Source organism: Ornithodoros turicata, chromosome 5, assembly GCF_037126465.1.
Source record: "Ornithodoros turicata isolate Travis chromosome 5, ASM3712646v1, whole genome shotgun sequence".
NCBI classification, from domain to species: domain Eukaryota; kingdom Metazoa; phylum Arthropoda; class Arachnida; order Ixodida; family Argasidae; genus Ornithodoros; species Ornithodoros turicata.
Genome location: NC_088205.1, coordinates 35,471,770 through 35,489,953, shown reverse-complemented (window position 1 = coordinate 35,489,953; position 18,184 = coordinate 35,471,770). Strand labels below are relative to the sequence as shown.

Here is an 18,184-nt window from a genome sequence, read left to right as displayed (position 1 = left end):
TAGTATAGTTACGTTATCGTAGTTACATGAAACCGCTCAGTGCATGTAACCAAAGTGTGCGTGAAAAATGGTGCCGCACGAAAAAAAGACGGCAGTGAGATTATGCATTGCAGAAGAACCGCAGTTTGAGCAACATAGAGAAACGGGACGGGACAAAGGCGTGTGTTCTACGCAGAGTGAAGTTGCCAGTATCACGTGTGCATAGCAGTCTGTTTAGCTAGAGGTTGACGCTCGTATATCATCAACTTTCGGTACGTCAAATTGCAATCGAATACGAACAGTGTGTAGCGCGAAAATACGATAGCACGCGAAGGGCCTGTTGTTCCCCTGTGCTTGCTCTCACTACAACGATGGCATTCCACGCCGAGACTGGGAGGTGACCAGGGTTCGAATCCGTGCTGTGCTGCCTGGGTGTTTTCCTTGGTTTTTCATCAGACGCTTTATGCAAATGCCGGCACAATTCCCTGTGAAGTCTGCCCAGGGCGCACGATTCCCCTCCTTGCGATGGTCGTGACGCTGCAAGCCTGAGCGTGTCCGACTGTTATGGCAAGCAGTTCCATCACCACCAGCACTTCTCGCACAGTCTCGCCCAATCATTTTTGAATGAAGGCTTCCATCAGCACCACCATCACAAGTGGTCAAGTCGCTGTAGCTATTCTCTCCAGTGTCCTATGATAAGTTCTACGCAACACTGCTGAAAGTCATTACGAGGGGTTGTGGGCTACGTTGTATGATGACTGGTCGTGACACCACAACCAGCGTTGCAGCCAAGGGCTTCTTTGAAATGGAGTGGAGAGCAACTTGCCAGCGCAGGCAGGCCATGATTCTTTCTGGAAGCAGTGATAGTGCTCTGTGTGAACTTTTTCCTCTACAGTGTGCCATAACGGGTGCAAATTACCTCAGCATTCAGTCACTAAACAAGCAACTTGGTACAACTAGCTCACAAAATTATGGATGTCGTCGCTACTGGCATATCCATCACGTGTGAGCACCATATCAGGGATGTGGCAGTATCAGTTGTGCAGAAGACTCAGAGGCCACATGGATGCAGTGGCAGTACCAACCAGTTTATTATACAAATGTTATGATCGGTAGCGGTCATGTCACCACCAGTTCCAAAGTTGTGTCGTGCTATCGGTTTGCTGATTTGCACTACCTCAAGACATATCAACCGCCTGATGGATATCCTAATGATGCTTTGGCACTGAGAGCGAAGTGTGCAGCCATTGTTGAATGGGAAACAAGAGGAGAGACACAAGATGCAACATCACCCCTGCTACGGGAAAGCATAATTTTTCATACATGGTTGGTTGATAAAGCCAGCAAGATGCATTTTTTTCATGCACAATGAAAAGCCTGAGACTAGGGATGACAAGAGAATCGAAAAAGGGGTAAAACTTGGGTGGGTTTGGTAACTCATAATTAAAATCGATAAAACCCTCAGTGTGGGGACAAAGACAAGGACGTACACAAAGACGATGATGACACAGCACTAAACTGCCAATCAAGGGATTTCTTTTTTTTTTCAAGTCTATTTAGCACCTCGTTGCACAGAGTAAAATTCTTTGGTTGGCAGTTCAGTGCTGTGTACGTCCTTGTCTTTGCCCCTCCACTGAGGGTTTTATTGATTTTAATTAAGAAAATCGCATGTGAACAGTTTGTGTACAGTTTTCTTGTCATCCCTGTTAAGTACAATGCACTGCCAACATTAGTGCAAACAGGAATAACACCTTTATTACGTAAGCGTTTAAATGTGGTCTCCCCACAATATTGCCAACACCGGCTTCAAAAGAGGAATGTTCTTCTTGCCACACTGAATGAAAATGAAACAGCATCCGACTTGAGACGTATCTTGTACTCTTGTGACGGCGTACCCAAACCACCAAACAGTTTGTCCTGTGTCCGTGAAGAAACTTTGACTCTGTCCACGAACTTCACGACTCCCAGTGCTTGAATGGCCGGTAACCCCAAAAGGGGTACCGAGAATGACTTTACGATGAAGATGTGCTGCTGCGCTGTCTTACCCTTCCAGAGTAAAGTTGCTGAGAAAGAACCAAGAACTTCATGTTGGTGCTGCCCTGGCTCAGACAGAATGTTGTCGACTTTGTCGAGAAATGCTTGGAGATGCGGGAAAGTCTCTGGCACTGCCGATACCTCTTCTCTAGAATCAACCTTGAAAATTTCCGTGTTGTCAGTGACTGATCTCAACGTATCTAGCTGACCCTGATCCATGTATGGTGTGTAGCTAGACCGCTGCTATCTTTGACCCTGTTCTTTTCCGAACCTGACAAACGTCGGCGAAGTGACCCTTTCTTCGTACAGAAATTACACTGGGAGTGGCAAGCTGGGCTCTTTGAACAGGCATGCGGAGCTCGGCCGCACTAATCGCACCTGGTTGAGCTCCGACTTTTGTGCTGCTGAGTATCATCTGAACAATTTTCGCGTCGCGGTTTACGTGACCTCATAGCATCAGTATTTATCGGCGTTGTATCTTGATCTTGCTTTTTTGCTTCTCTGCATCTTCAGCTTTCCTGGCTTGGACCCATGCCTCCTTCAAACTCAATTTAGAAGTACGGTGTAACTGTTCGGAGAGTCTTGAATCACAAAGTCCCACTATGAATTTGTCATGCACTAGGCGCTCCTGCACTTCTGCTGATGGACAATTGCAACGCTTACAAGGTTTACAGAATTCTGCGTAATAGCTGTCCACAGTCTCACGTTGTTGTTGCATCCCTTTATGAAACTGCCGACTCATACACTTCGTTGACTGGATGAACGAAGTGCGCCGTGAACTTGTTGACAACGGCTGTGTAGTCGTTCAAAGAGCTGTCTGTGCCAAACGTTGAAAGCACGGTGTGCCGGTTTAGTGATCGTTCCGGCGAGTCACCACTGCTGACACCATGTTAAGTGCAATTGACTGCCGTCATTAGTGCTAACAAGAATAGCACCCTTTATTACATAACAAGCGTTTAAATGTGATCTCCCCGCAATGTTGCCAACACTGGCTTCAAGACACGAGGGTTGCGCCACTATACAGTTCCTAGCCTCAGATTTTCCCTTATGGATCTATGCTACCAGCTCGCTTGCTTTCTAACCATTCTTTCACTAAATTTTTTTTTGTTGACACAGGAGCCAAAATAAGTGCTCCAACTAATCGGCCCTCTTCCATGCTTTTTCACCTCGAAGCACAAGATGGTCACAGCATACGGCCTGTTTCAGTGCAGTTGGTCTTCAACTCAACTAATGTTCTTGACCGCTAGTTCTAGTTGCAGCCATCGGACATAAAACGCTGAACGTAAACATCTTGCAGCACTTGAGAACTACTGTTGGTCTCGTATGGAAGCAGTCTGTCAATAAGATTGCACAGCTTATGCTGTGAACTGGCTGAAATGGCACAATTAACACTCCAGGCATCTCCATCAACTGTGTCCTACATCTTCAAAATGACATGTGTACCTGCATACTTCAGAATCCTAGAGTTCCTCAAAATGGAAGGTCCTACAACCTATGCACTCGTGAGTTACTTGGACAGATCACTTGCTGCAACCGTGAACAATTTACTACTGGAGGAAAAACCCATTTGGTGTACAGAATGGTTCTGTGAGGGAGCAGCCAGAGGGTTCTCCCACATAACAGCACGCTAGAATATTCTTGAGACCAGGTGGCAACGGTGGTGATAGAATGTCCCACGTGTGTAGCTGCCCTGCTGTTTTTCAATAGCTCACACCCTTCCAGATATCATCAGCTTTTATTTTATTTATTATATTTCCAGCCTCTAGCTGGAAATCATTGTAGTGACCAAGAGCAAAAAGGAAGAGAGAGATTACAGAGAAGGTGGAAATAGCGGAACGCTACATGCGAGTCTACCCCCCTTATTCCAGCCATAGATGCCATTCTTTTTTTATCGCTGTCTCGGTTTTTGCAGTGTTGACTAAAAAACACATTTAGGTAAACAAGCTAGCTCTGAATGTCCAATTTGTCATTTGCAAGACTATTTCTATATATTGAGTAACAGCGCATGAAATGTTTTGATTCTGTGTGTGCCAATCATTCTTTGTGTTCACCGTAAACGTGACAGCCTGTTGAATGGTTCCAGGGTGCAGCATGACTTCACCTTACCAACCAACACAGGGGGGCTCCAGCGGTCCCATGCTGTCACCTCCACAGGGCCCATCTTTTCCTGGCCTCTCTGGAGGACCTCCGCAAGGTGGACAACCGAGGGACCTGAACACAGCCATGATGTGCCGCATAGGTCAGGAAACTGTGCAGGAGATTGTCTCCAAGACCATTGAACTCTTCCAGACCCTCAAAGCACTTCAGGTAACCCAACTGTGCTCAGAAGAGATACTTGAGCTGCTGCCAGTTGGGTGACACTATATCAGAGATTCTGGCAGCCTCCAACAGGTACTGGACTGGCCAGTCAGGAGGAACGTCGCCTGAAGATCCAAGAGACCTTACGCAATGTGGGAATTCTATTCAAGCGTCTTCGTCGAGTATATGACATCTGCAATGATAGTTGCCCTGGCATGGAGTATGCACACATTGAGGTAGGACCTTTTTCTTTTTTTCACATAAAGTTCATGATTAACGTTCAATTATAAGGTGGTCAAGCACAATGCTGACACATGCATGCATTGTAGTAATCCTCTCAGCAGGTCACTGGAAGGAAATATATGCTGGCTTATGTTTTTGGCTAAAGATTGGATTAAAATCTTGAAGAGGTCCACAAACTTTTAATCGATAATGTTGATAACTTTTACGGATGGAGGAAATCAACTTGTACATGGACTAGGTCTTGAAATAATGTAAACATCCGTGTCATTTTTGGTTATTCCAGCTCTCTTGGTAAGATAGATAGATAAATTTATTTCACACTCAAAGGTGTTGGAAATCAGGGCAAAAAAGCCAAGTGTCTTGACTAGGCCCTGACTCCCTTACATTACGTACTTAATACAAAGAATCAGCTAAATGTTAACATCAAAATACAGTGTGCAATTAGGAAAATCTGTACAGCAATTTTGACAACAAAATACAACGTGCAACCAGAAAAGAAAAAAACAATCTATACAACAAAGAGCTTTTTAATATTATAATTTGATAAAGTAAAGATATCAATATTAATAGAAGCCAACATATTTAACAAGGTAAGAAGCTGATAAGTGATTGATTGTTTGCCACAATTCGTTCTACTAAATAGCTAGCGAAATTTTGGGGCAGTCCTTAGAGGATACGTATATCTATATTGATTCATCGAGATAATGCGTTGATGCGTAATGGTGTTGATTGTTTGTCCTTGTCATTGTTTTGTAAAACTGTAATACATACATGATATTTATACAAAGAATTTAATTTTAAAATGTCATACTTATGAAAAAGGAACTCTGCATGATCTGTGTAGGACAGACCAGCAACTGTACGCAATACTCTTTTTTGAATCATATTAATTTAATTTTCATTTGACGTTGTAGTTGTTCCCCAGATCAGTATGCAATAGGAAAGTAAGAAGTAAAATAGACTGTTATAGAGTAAGAGCTTAATATCTATTGGAAGAAGGTACCTGCACTTGTTTATCATACCAGATACTTTGCAAAGTCTGCCACGAATATACTGCACATGCCCATCCCACAATATGTTGTACGAAAACACTACGCTGAGAGTTTTCACATCATTTACATATTGAATTTTCATATGTCCATACCATAGTGGTTGATTCATGGTTGCCTGTTTATTTTTAGGTCTAAATATCACCGCTTTTGTTTTAGAGACATTAAAGGAGCTCGGAACGCACTTCAATCACCACCATTTTTTTAAACCAAGCGGTACGCATGTCTATTAAAACGCACCATGGGATGTAATTTTATCAACACGTGCACAAATATCGCAGAATTCGATTTTGAAAATTGTGACCGTGCGCAACGGTGGCAATGCCCGGAACAAGCTGTCGAGCCGCTTGCGTCATTTTGACGTTGGGAAGGTGGAGCCGCTGATTGGTTTAGAGGAACGTCGTCTGCTATTTTGCACTCGGAACTCCGCCGCAGCGGTGGAAGAAGTTTCTTTTTGCCTTTTCTTTGATTTATCAGATGCAGTAAACGAACATTTGTCTACAGACACCGTACAAGGTTAGGCCATGAGATTGTGGAGGCCATCCTCATTGAACTCCTCGAGCAAAGTTAACCAAAAATCAGTCAACGTGTCCCCACTCGACCTCGCTTTTCCCTCCCGCGACCTTCCGGAGTAGGTCGATTATGAAAATAAACTTCAGGTGCCAGTTGAACGCTGTTCTGTCCATGTCTGTGTTTCGTATGGTGTTTGTTATCGTGGTGACTGTTTGTTCTTCTGTTGCTGGCGTCAATAAGTATAAACACAGTGCACCACTAAGCGCTGCTTCAGTTCACCCTTCAATACGATCGCTGCATCGCTATGATCACTAATTTGCCCGTCACTTCGACTAGCAACTTTGCTAGCAATTCAGTTAATGTCTCATTCAGCCGGAGGAGTGTTCTTGCCGATACGTTATCAGATACAATCCAGTGAAATCTATCTCAATATGCCGTCGACGACACATCGCGGCATCAGGCGTTGAACATCCATTGACTGGGTTACACACCAACATAGCCAAGCAGTGTCATAAAACAATCACAATTTATGGTTAACTCAGCAATCATCAAGCTAAACGAGAATTAGCCGGTGCAGGCTACAAACGTGGACGACACAAACACGCAAGTTTGAGTTCATCCGTGCCCGGCGCCTTTTGTTTTTTCACCACATAATGACCGACAACGCCGGTTAAGTTTGCGCCCGTCGACATATCAGCATGCACTGAAACCATACGTGACCAGCATAAATGTTATCTGACTATCTGACCATAAAATGCACAGTCGCGCGCGGGAAACTGCGAATGGGGAACTGTGACTTACCCAGGCATAACATTGCAAACACCCAACTAACTAACATAATAATAAACTAACCAACATGCCGCCCTGCTAAGCCAAATGGCTGCTAAAATGTGGCTTTCGTTCGCTAACACGACTTGGACACATATCGAAAACCTGTGAATTTGAGTGGTTATATAGTGATGTTATGTTCTTAATCACGGCATATCATCTTACAAACTAGCATTTTCCCTGGTTTTCTTTGTTTCCAGAACATGAATCCATCCCATCCTAAAGTTGGCAATACGAGAACATAAATTTCCAGAACAGGGGTTTCATGGCCAGGAATATCGAGGTCCTTCCTTATTCATCACTTGACAGGGAGAAAGCAGGGGAAAAGAAAAAAAAGGAAAGAAAGAAAGAAAAGAAAACCAGGCAGCACTGACCCAGATAGAAGCGCGGTCGCTACTTTCTATTTTTATTACGTCACCAGTGACGTTTTTTTCCTTCTCCTCCTCGTTTAACCCTGAAGAGCGAGTTGAGCGGGAACGCGCGGGGCGATGTTCAAGTGTCTTTTTTTTCTACGAAAAATATTGCGTACAGAAAAAATATTTGTGCTAATCATCAAGTTAAGTTACCTGCTTCCACAACGCGTTCGGAACGGAAAATTTTTTAGATGGCTTTCTGAGCTCCTTTAATGTGTAAACAATTTTGTTTCGCCCAATTTCTTACTTTCTTAAGTAAGGCATTAGCCGAAGCTATTAAACTGGTCTCATCGGACAGTGAAACAAATATTGTAGTGTCGTCTGCATAAATAAAAAAGCGTGCGTCTGCATCAATGTTAATATATCGTTTATATATGAGATAAATACTAAAGGACCTAATATACTGCCTTGAGGAACTCCGACTTATGATCAATACAATCGAAAGCTTTGCTAAAGTCTAGAAAAATACCCAGAGTGAGTAAATGATCCTCACAGATTTTAAGGTTATGCTCTTTCTGATAACGAAATGCAAGCTCTGTTGAACTTCCCTTTTGAAAGCTGAATTGCTCGAATTGCTGAATTGGTAATACAAGTCTGTACCATATACTCATCAAGGACATTGCAAAACAGCTGAGTTCACTGAACTGAATCAGTATCATAATTGTCTTAAAACTGCTCCTTGAGTATCAGAAATCAGGGTTCAGTTCATGTGTGCCAAAGGACAAAAAGTTTATTGCACATGTCAAGCATAGGCCTACATTTGTGCAGCCTGACGTGGCCCTCCAGAGCTTAGTGCCCATGAAGGATGAGCAAGAAGGTAAAACTGACGACCGCCGGGGCTCTGAAGCCTTACGTGTCCTCCTTGAAGAGAGAACCCGTCTCACAGAGGTAATTAGAGGATGGTCGTAGCACCAAGACACTTTTACCTACCATATTGTCCAGTGTCCCGTGTGTGTGTTATACATAGGACCCTGTGTTCTAGGGTAAAACCCGAAAACTAACTTGGCATACTGCCAATTCAGTAACCAATACAGGCACTGGAGAACACTAAACATTGGACATTCAGTGCAGCTGTTCCGCATCTTATGTCAATCTAAATGCAAGAAGCGCTCTTTCACATTTTCCCCCCGAAAATCTCCTTTTGCACTCGATATCACCCTGTTTTACGGCTCCTAAAATACAACCGGATTTTTACCCCCCCCCCCCCCCCCCCGATTTTCAAAACAACATAAAACCCGAAATCACAGGTCTCTAGTTATACATTATAAAAAGTGTCACAAAGAAGAGGCAGTGAACGTTATCTACCAGCGCACATTATACGTCTGAGCTTTGCCTGGAAAAGCTGTTCCTAACAAGCCATGAAGCCTCTGGCCTTGGTACAGCTGCTTGATATAGGTGCAAATAGACGAGTTCAGAAAATCCCAGAGTGCTTAGCGCCGCTTTGAACTGTGGGAGCTTACTAATACGAAAAAAACGGGTGGCCTCCAAGCTGTTCCGATTTCTCCCCTACCGTTCCATTGTCCACGACGTGTCAAGGTCAGCGAAAGCGAAATGTGAAGGGTTATTCTTCGTTCCCCCAGTCAGTAAGCACCCAGGATGCAATGCGTGCTCAAGGAGCACTGGGATTTTGTGAAATCGTTTACTGTTCATTTAAGTGCCATGCAAATAGATACATGAAAGGTACTTACACGCAATGAACAGGCTGATTATTGTGGACACTGACGCTGATGTAGAGTTTATAATTTCTGTGCACTATTAGCACCGGTATCTTCACCCACATCGTGCACATTTTGCACCGATACACGTTATACTCGGACATTTTCCAAATTCCGCTTATTTCTGGGAGTGCGCCTTATATGTCAGTGCGTGCTATACACCAGGAAACACGGTACTTTGTTTGGGACCTAACTCGTACATCTACAACTTTGAGAATCAGCTGAGGCAGGCTACAAACATGGACAACACAAACACTTGTTACATGTGCAAATTACCTTACACAAGAGGAGAGCTATTTTAAGCGCTTTAATGCGCTCAAGACTGGCAAGTTCTTCTCACATTACCAACATGTCCACAGAAGCCCACTGTTTCTTCTTTTTTTTTCTCTCTCTCCTCTTCTTTGCACAGTCACACATTCCTCTCTTCTGCCTCTACATGCCCACCCAATGCAATATATCTTTACCCGTGGCAGAAAACATCCAACTACCCGTTAAGTGAACAGTTACTTTCTTCACTACAGCGTTTCAAGTTTCCCCATGAGCAGTCTTCTGCTCAGTTGCATCCTATACCAGTGTTCATCCCAACAATGGCACGAAATGTAGTCTGCCAACCCTAGCAGAGTTGTCTCTTATTTCAGATAAATTTCTTTTGTTCTTTCGTGTCTCTCGTTCCACCCCTCAGTATACACCAGCTTGTCTGCGCTCTTTCACTTTTGTCTAGCAGAGTTACTCTGCTGGAGAAATTCTACTGCAGCACCACTGAGAGCTGCCTGTACAAAGCCTATATTTTTGGTGTTGGTGCACTACTTGTTGGGACCGTGGCGGTCCGTCGATGATGATGACGTGCCTCTGCTGCAGCGTGCCACTGCACCTGCCAGCCAGTTCTACCGGCACCGTCCTAGCGTGAGGCTACAAATATCTGTGCACTGGGACATTCCATCACTGTCGGTCAGGACTCATGTAGAAAAACACCACCACCTCTACATTTGGTGACCCGAACGATTTCCCTGAACAGCCATCAATATCGTCGGCTGCACTCGTCATCTCACGCCAGCATGAACGGCAGTTCACTAAAAGATCAATTGGGCACTTGCCACCATACTGAATGGTCGTGGTTCTTTGTGTCCCAACATTTGGTGACCCAGACATGATCCAAATATGGAGGAGATTGTGTTCCTCTGCATGAGTCCTGACTGGCGATGATGGAGTGTCCCAGTGGGCAGATGTTTATGGCTTCACGCTAGGACAATGCCGGTAGAACTGGCTGGCAGGCGCAATGGCGCGCGGCAGCAGAGGCGTGTCGTCCATGGGCCGCCATTGTAGCCAAGAGGAACAAGTGTAGGAGCGTTCTTAGGTTGAACACAGCTATAGAGGTTAATGGTCGTGGGTGCACGTTTCTTGTAGCATTGAACCTTCTGGTGCAGCTCCATTCTTTTGCTGTTCTTTGGGTGCTTGAATGACTCTTCTCTGACTCTGACTTTTGACTCTGATAGCATAAGATGCTGTAAGTGATTCTTGCAACTTGGAGGCTTCAGACACACAATAGCTCTGTTATACCATTGTCTAGCCACTTATTAGCAGTTTAATGTTGAAAGTACCTTGCCAAGAAGCCGTTGGAGACCCTCTCATCTAGCAATATTGATGCGGTTTATTGAGATCGCACACACCGGGCCATTTATTAAGATCGCATACTTCACTAACTAGCTCCCATGTGCTTCTCTATAGTAATGTGATGCAACATGTACAGCATATTCAGGAAAATTAATGCGTAGATTAAATCACTACAAATCAGCTACAATCATTGCTCATAGCAGCAACAGAAAAGCAACTTTTATAGAGGAGATGGTGTTCCCCTACATGAGTCTTGATTGGCGATGATGGAATGTCCCGGAGGGCCGGATGTGCTGGGGAGCTTCTCAACCCGTGGCTTCGCTGACGGAACTGGAGCTGCTGCTGGTAGCATGTGTCCGTAGCGGGGTGACTTCGCCGTCGTCCACAGACTGCCACATCACTCCCCCTCAGATAAGTTTGAAGGCAACCATGTTGTAACCTCAGGAGGCGAGGGAGGACGACCAAGAATGACATGAGCTACAAGAGGTGTACATGACACAGCAGTCGTTGGTGACATGTGACAACATCGAGGAAAGCGGGGGACCAGTGGTGTGACAGAAAAGTGCAGCGAAGATGCGGAAGCGCGGTCAAAGACAAGTCTGGGGTGCAGTAACCTGCACAGGAGCAAAAGCTCGTAGGGTCACAGGGAGGGTTAGGCTGCGTTAGCCATGATGAGTGCCAAGACACTGACTGGGGAAATTGTGTCGTGGCGTCAGCTGCCGCGACATCCCGTAACCAGTAGGCGAGCGCGAGGCCCTGATTCACGGCCGGGAGAAGAAGGGCACAATGTTATGGGACAGATCTGGTCCATGAATGCAGTGAAGTCGCCTGTGTGCCAGTGGATGTGCTTCGCAATATGGCTGTTGACTTGACAAGTGCAAGAAACTGTTGAAAGATGTGCCAGGTCGAGGCGTGTGGATGAGTAGGTTTGAGCAGGATGAGCGAGTCGAGGAAGGGGTTGAGACAGGCACAGTGACGTTACCGAGACCAGTACGGGAGCGACGAGCTCGAACAGTGTCGCAGGAGAGTTGTCGTGGATGACTGTCAAGTCGTCGTGCAGGTGTAAGGTGTCGTTGAGTTGGCCTCCAGGATTTGATGCTTTGCAGCATGGTATTGAAACTGGTGTGAAATTTGGAATAGCAACGGTAGAAGGGCTGAATTGTTCACCAGACTGAGGTGTTCATTGTTCTGGTCACCAAACGCAGAGGAGAAGGTGTTCCTCTGCATAGTGGTTACATCAGCAGAGCGTCGTCATTCCTGAAGCCACAGGTTGAGAAGCTCCCCAGCACATCCGAGATATTCCATCATCACCAATCAGGATTCATGGAGAGGAACACCATCTCCTCTACGCTTTCACTTTTTGGTCACACCAGTCATGCCAGATACAAATATGGCTCATTGACTACCAGGAGCAGACAACAGAAAATAAGAGAGGCAAGCACCAGGTTCCAGCAGATGCAGGTTCCAGCTATTTCAACCAAACTGCTCAAGAGCTGTCATCGTTCTTCGAAGATACCGTAAATCATAATTTGTAATATTTCTCATATGCATCACATGATATACATTGTCACGTGGAACCTGTCCAGCAATCTCCCTCTCTGCGGATGTCCGTGTGCGCTTTGATAAGTTGGAGTGGACAAATTACCAAAAAATTCATTACTATCAAAATGCAGAACTAAGCGTTAGTGTTTTGTGTGTAATCACAAAAAGGAATACTATATGGTGGCGGATAAAAAAACAACTGCGATTGAATTTTGCTTTAGGTCCCTTCAAAGCTGCATAGGCTGCAAATACTCTATGCATCATTGAGCCCACATCTCACTGCAACAGCAGACCAGTGCAATATGACCTCGAATTCTACAGTAGAAAAACCAAGAGCTGTTGGAACGTTACTGGAGGTGGCTGCTATCTGCTGTGGCAAAAGGCAACAATGGAAGGCTCCTCAAGTGGTCAATATGCACACCTCATTCACAAACCATATGGGCAATGAGGTGCTTATGCTCCCAGAAAGTACGGGACCACCGACGCCTCCTCACAGTCTACAGTGCACCAACCCGTAGAAATAGGACATGTTGTCACTTGTGACGTAGTAGTAGCCTGACATAGTTCATCTTGGACAGTCAGCCTTACCAGAGCACGAAGATCCGTGGCCTGGTGTGTAGCATAGGGGGGCACTAAGGGGGGGTCTGCTCCATGTGTCGGGTGACAAAGTTTTGAATGCGTCTTTGTGCATATACAAGGCAAAGGCTGGTTGCATTGGCTTCCTTTCTTTTTTGCTGATCAGCCATAGCTAAAGTAGAAATATGAAACTAAGGAGAGCTGAAAATTGGGATGACTGCCAGGGCAGAGCAAAGGGAAAAGTTTTGGAATATGCAATTCCAGAGTCCTTCTCCTTTAGGGCCGCAGCAGATACTGCATCAGCTCAGCATCAGTTTGTGCATTGCCGTGTGAGAGCCCTCAGTGTATGCACATGAAATATTGAGTCCAGTCAAATATGAATACTGAACGTATTCATATTTATAATGTCCAACTAACATACTATGTGTAGTGTCCTAGGTCTTTAGACAAAGCAAACAAAAAAATCTGGTAACACTGCATTTATTTGCGGGAACCATATTTCAAGTCCGTGGCAAAATACTGTATTCAAAAACGGTACTTTTATGGCACTACAGTGACCTTTACTATGAGGTATGCAGCGCAAACAACATTTGGGAGGGTATTTGTCCACATTGTAGATGAGGTGCAGGTCTAACCTACCAAAATTAGCTGACTTTGAAACATGAAAGTTGAAAGCTTTGTGGTTGCTTTTGTCAGCAAGTGAGTGCCAAGAACAGACACCTGAAGGAGGTGCTGGATGCACTGCGCAACATCATCTGGGAGATCAACACCATGCTGGCCATGCGCAAGCGGTGAGTCGCAGGGAGTCACCCAGGGAGACATGCTGACGTCTCTTTCTTCCTCGCAGGCACCTGCAATTCACGCATCGCATCTCGGCTCCAAATCCTCCACTTATCAAGTGACATCTATTTTTGGGCACAAACTAAAGTCAAATACTGCATAGTTGGGCATCACTTTGCGCCTACATGGTGCATTGTCATCTATGTAGAGTCAAGTTGAGCATCAGTGGGGGTTTTTGCATCTTTGTCTTTGCCCAACAAGTAGTAGGTCATGAGCATTCCCTTGCCCTTGACAGAAACCAGCCCCCTCTGTTCCAGAATGAAACCAAATTCTCTGAGGATGTCTGCAGTTTCTTTTACCACCTGGAATAACAAATAAAAAGTGAAATGTGTGTCATAGATGGTACTTGTATTCACCTGGATATTGCCTGCTTTGCCTGTACTTTCCATGCGACTGGCAACGTTCACAGTGTTGCCCCAGATGTCAAAGTGAGGCTTGCGTGCCCCAATTACGCCTGAGGTGATGGGTCCGTGGTTGATGCCTGTTAAATAGAAGAAGAGAAGAATGTATCTGTACATCCTTCCTATGTCCTAGTCATAAAGGGGTTGTTGACAGTAGCCTGCTTTCCTGTTCCTTTTATATGTTCCTTAAAGGGTCACTAAACTGATGGTCGTACTTTGTCTAAAAAACTGCACAGAGTGAAAGCAGGGGGTTTCCCTCTACCTAAATATGTGGAAGACTGTGTAGCTCAAGCGCTTTAACTATTTAAAAAGCAGATCAAAGAGCGAAATCAGTGCAACTCTCCCCTTTGTCTAATGCGTCAGCAAACGGCACTCGGCTACAGCAAACGGGGCAGCCTCATCCCCGAATGACGTTTTGCGTCGTCAACCAATCCTGGACTCCCACAAGGTCAGCCGCGGGGAATAACTTGCCCAACCTGTTTGCTGTCTCATTGTTGAGACTCCGTGGCTGTGGAGGGGTTTCACTTCAAAGAATAAGTGCGGCTTATAAAGTAATCTCATTTCTGTTCGTGAAGGCAACCGGAAAAGATGTACAAATAATACGTTGGAAGGACATCCCTTGTGAATGTAGTCTAGTGGCTCTTGAAAAAAAAAAAAAAATTATATATATATATTATATATACTTATTCAAAAATGCAGCAACATGGGTGGTGGCCCGCACGAAACGTCAAAATGACATCGCTCCTATTGTTGTGAGAACTTGGAGGATGGAGCATGTTCATGAAATGGTGCGCAACGCGTTTTGTCATTACTGTGCTACTAGTATGTAGTTATCAAACTCCATATCTTAAGAAAAGATGTTTCAGAGTTAAATGAACATATTCCTACTGATACATCATTGCTCTTATATTGGCTTAGTGCCCCTTTAAGCTATCGCTGCTAGTTCAGGTTCACATTCGTTTTCCTCACACTAAAGGTAAAATCACCACACTCTATTGTACTGTATTGTTGTATTGTTGTTCATTCATGCATGTGTGTGACGTTCATGAAGGTTTTTCAGCACCCACTACATATACGGACCTGGAAAGACCACTGCATGGTCTAGGAACTGTTGGGGAAAATTTGCTGCGACTTGCAAGAAAACGGTGTATCGGGATTATTAAATTGAGTGTCATGCTCTTATGATTATGGTGTGTGGAGGAGGAAGACAGGATGACAAGATTCATGGAAGCTAAGAGAGTTTTTGCTGTTTCAGTATGTCCACTTTGTTGAGAAAAAATTCCTCTTCATAGCATCTACGTAGGACCACACGCCCTGGAATTACAAGGCTTGGAAACCTCCTTTATTTTCATGACGTCTAGATTCCAGTCATATCCACAGTACCTTCCAAAGGGCTGCCATGCAGAATGCTGCACATTTATTTCTAATTGCAATAATAAACCCCATACGGAAGTTATGAGCTAAGCTAGGAATTGCAATAATGCTGTGCGATGTCTCTTCTCCCACAGGCAGGCAGACACCATGAAATACTGAAAACCAGTGTTTATGAAAAACACTCAAGATCATTGACATTCATCAGGCACTGTACTGGGAGGCCATATTCTGTTTCCATAACATAATTCTTTCAAGTGCAGAGAGCTGCAGCATGTGATGTGGATTGCAAACCTCTCGTCTTCACTAAACACGTTGCTGCGCATTTGAACTTTGCGAACCATGGTGTTGTCAGTCACCGCCTTGATAGCAAATATATCACTATCAATGCTTACATAGACTTCCAGCACTATCTTGTGGCACATGAAGTTTGAGTCGACTGCTTGCTTCCGCACACATTGGGTCCCACCAGCAATGAATTAAGTTCAGTCTTCCATTATTGTCTAGGTAAAATGCATCATTTTTTTAGGTGCTGGCAAAGAGCAGTCTGCTTTCCGTAAAGAGGTTCTGATATTGTAGTCACCACATATAACACCAAGACTACAACAATCGAGTGTATTACTTTAAGGTCATGAACTCTGTCTTTGCCTCGCACTTCACTCCTGTCAATTTTGAAAACATAAACACTGACACTGGCGTTGTGCCTATATTCATGGATGTCTACAGTGATGTTGGAAGGCCGAGAAAGCACTCCAGATGTGTTGAATTAATGATGGGATGTACAGTTATCAATAGCGGCAGAGATCCCTCGTTGCTTTTGCATACCACAGTTAAATCTATCAATCCCCTCCTGAAGCAGTGGGCTGAAGCAGTGGACCAGGCCTTTTCATTGTGTTGGCATCGAACTGGGATTAATGGAAGACTTGTAAAGCCACGTTTCTTTTCTTTCTCTTTTGTTTTTCTCAAAAAGCATATCCTATGATCAGGTCCTATTCTCTGCTGTTCATGAAGGCGCTTCTGAACGATCTTTGGGTTATGGATTCTTGACATGCAATTATGTTGCATTCCCACGATGTCACGCCTCTTAGGTTAAGACCTGTAGTTGGTGGTGGGCAGTGCACATAGTGTATGGAGGACAAAATGCGGAGCTGTCAACAACCCCTTGCTAGAGGAGAAAGTGATCGGCACTGGAGAAGGCAAAGGAGATAAAACCAGAGCAGGATGTTAGCTCAAGGGCGGTCAGACAGAGTTGGTTAGTTCGTTGGTCACTGTCACCAATGGCTCGATTCCAGCCCTGGCTCTCGTTTCCTACCGTTTCCCTTTCTCATTTTCCGGCCTTAAACTATACCCCTTCTGTTATTGTTGGGCTTCCCTTGGTCATCCTCATTCAAACGAATATGTCGTGTTGGTCCGCAGCTACACCAATTCGATCCTGCGATAATCGTGACGTCGCCCCCTCAAGCCAGGCCGACTGCGGCAAGCAGTCTCATCTCACCTTCACCACCTCACAGGTGCAAAGAGCAAACTGATGTTGATGAGTTGGAATTATCTGGCACAAAAGCATCCATGGCAACGATGCACCAAACTGTGCTTAGCAATGAAAACTAGAATGACCAAGTTAAGAGATACACATGGAAAGTGTATGGTCCTAAGTCATTGCCAGAGTATGGATAGCTCTGGCAATGACTGGGCATACAGACCCCCTTCCATTCTCATTTCTGTGACAGCCGCAGCATAGCACTGGGGTTATGTAGGTTGCAGCACCGTATTGCTGGGAATGGCAACCCCATCAGTAGTACTACCATTTCTGTGCAACCAAAGCACATTCTGACAATCAAAGTGAAACCTATTGTGCTATGTGTACATGATGCGTCACGAGAAGCGGTAAAACTTTTTCACAAATTCGAACTGCATTTTTCGTTCCAAAATTCCATTGCATATACCTATTTGTGACACTGCCTACTAATTTGAACAGCCAGTGCTAGCCTTAATGGGGTTTCAAAATTAACCTCATTAATTAATTAAAAAATGTATCAGTGGCAAAGCTGTAGACCAAAGGCCTGAAGGCTCGAATGCATTAAAATGAAAACCCCAGCAAGCTTGCATGGTGCACTATGAGAGATGGAAAAATGCAAAATCTTAGCGCGTACTGCAAAGTTCTGTCTCAGATACGGTTGCTTTCTGTCCCACTCTTCACTCTGTTGAATCCCTCTCAATGCACACACTGCTATTCCGCAATGCGTGATGTACCCAGTCTTTCTTATGCAATGATATCAAAAGTAAAGCTGCGTATTTACAGAGGACTTTTCACTCAGTGTATTGCGATGCGAACACCAAGTAGACGACCTCAGAGGCAATCGCCTGCGCTGTGCTCCCATTTGTGTGCCTGGCTTACGTCATCATGGTTTTAGCTGCAGAGGGAGCAGCAACCTTTAAAACTCGTTTATTTAATATGTACGCTGTTTTCAGAAGATAAACTTGACCAAGATGTGACTGTGAAGCTGTGACAAATATTACCGTATCAGGCTCATACATACGTGCCCTTTAAACCACAGGCACATTTTTATTAATTAATGAAATTAATTTCATAAACTCATTTTTAGGGCTAGCACTGGCTGTTCAAATCAAATAACATGTAACTAGGCTGTATTGCAGAATTTTGCACAATTTTCAGAGGGAAAACGCAACTCGGATTTATGAAAATTTTGGACCTCTTGTTGTGACGCACCCTGTATACAGGGTGTCCCAGAAAACGTGTCATTGAATTATAA

The 18,184-nt window shown here is 44.5% G+C and overlaps 2 protein-coding genes across 5 annotated transcripts in view; one reads left to right on the top strand and one right to left on the bottom strand.

The window, feature by feature from the left end:
• Positions 1–13,972, top strand: LOC135394348 (mediator of RNA polymerase II transcription subunit 30-like). 3 transcript variants are annotated; one of them, XM_064625050.1, is made up of 6 exons: positions 1–251; positions 4,097–4,320; positions 4,395–4,547; positions 8,126–8,245; positions 13,498–13,592; positions 13,649–13,972. In XM_064625050.1, exons 2-6 carry the CDS (start codon positions 4,105–4,107, stop codon positions 13,701–13,703), a joined length of 639 nt encoding a protein of 212 aa, XP_064481120.1. In that variant the 5' UTR covers positions 1–251; positions 4,097–4,104; the 3' UTR covers positions 13,704–13,972. The 3 variants fall into 3 exon arrangements, with proteins under 3 accessions (XP_064481120.1, XP_064481118.1, XP_064481119.1); XM_064625048.1 differs by lacking the exons at positions 13,498–13,592; positions 13,649–13,972 and adding an exon at positions 12,447–12,935; XM_064625049.1 differs by lacking the exons at positions 1–251; positions 13,498–13,592; positions 13,649–13,972 and adding exons at positions 628–1,305; positions 12,447–12,935.
• LOC135394347 (adenylate cyclase type 3-like) overlaps positions 13,266–18,184 on the bottom strand; it is a 34,098-nt gene continuing 29,179 nt past the window's right edge. For both annotated transcript variants that reach the window (XM_064625046.1, XM_064625047.1), the window contains exons 16-17: positions 13,998–14,122; positions 13,266–13,943 (exon numbers count right to left, since the gene is read on the bottom strand). In XM_064625046.1, coding sequence (XP_064481116.1) covers positions 13,782–13,943; positions 13,998–14,122 — 287 coding nt within the window. In that variant the 3' untranslated portion in view covers positions 13,266–13,781. The remainder of the gene's footprint in view (positions 13,944–13,997; positions 14,123–18,184) is intronic.

What these genes read in the sequence shown, in the direction of transcription:
- LOC135394348 (XM_064625048.1), top strand. Translation starts at nt 4,105, where the DNA reads ATGACTTCACCTTACCAACCAACACAGGGGGGCTCCAGCGGTCCCATG. An exon ending in AGACCCTCAAAGCACTTCAG is followed by an intron (nt 4,321 to 4,394) that starts GTAACCCAACTG and finishes AGATTCTGGCAG; the next exon opens with CCTCCAACAGGTACTGGACT. An exon ending in TGGAGTATGCACACATTGAG is followed by an intron (nt 4,548 to 8,125) that starts GTAGGACCTTTT and finishes ACATTTGTGCAG; the next exon opens with CCTGACGTGGCCCTCCAGAG.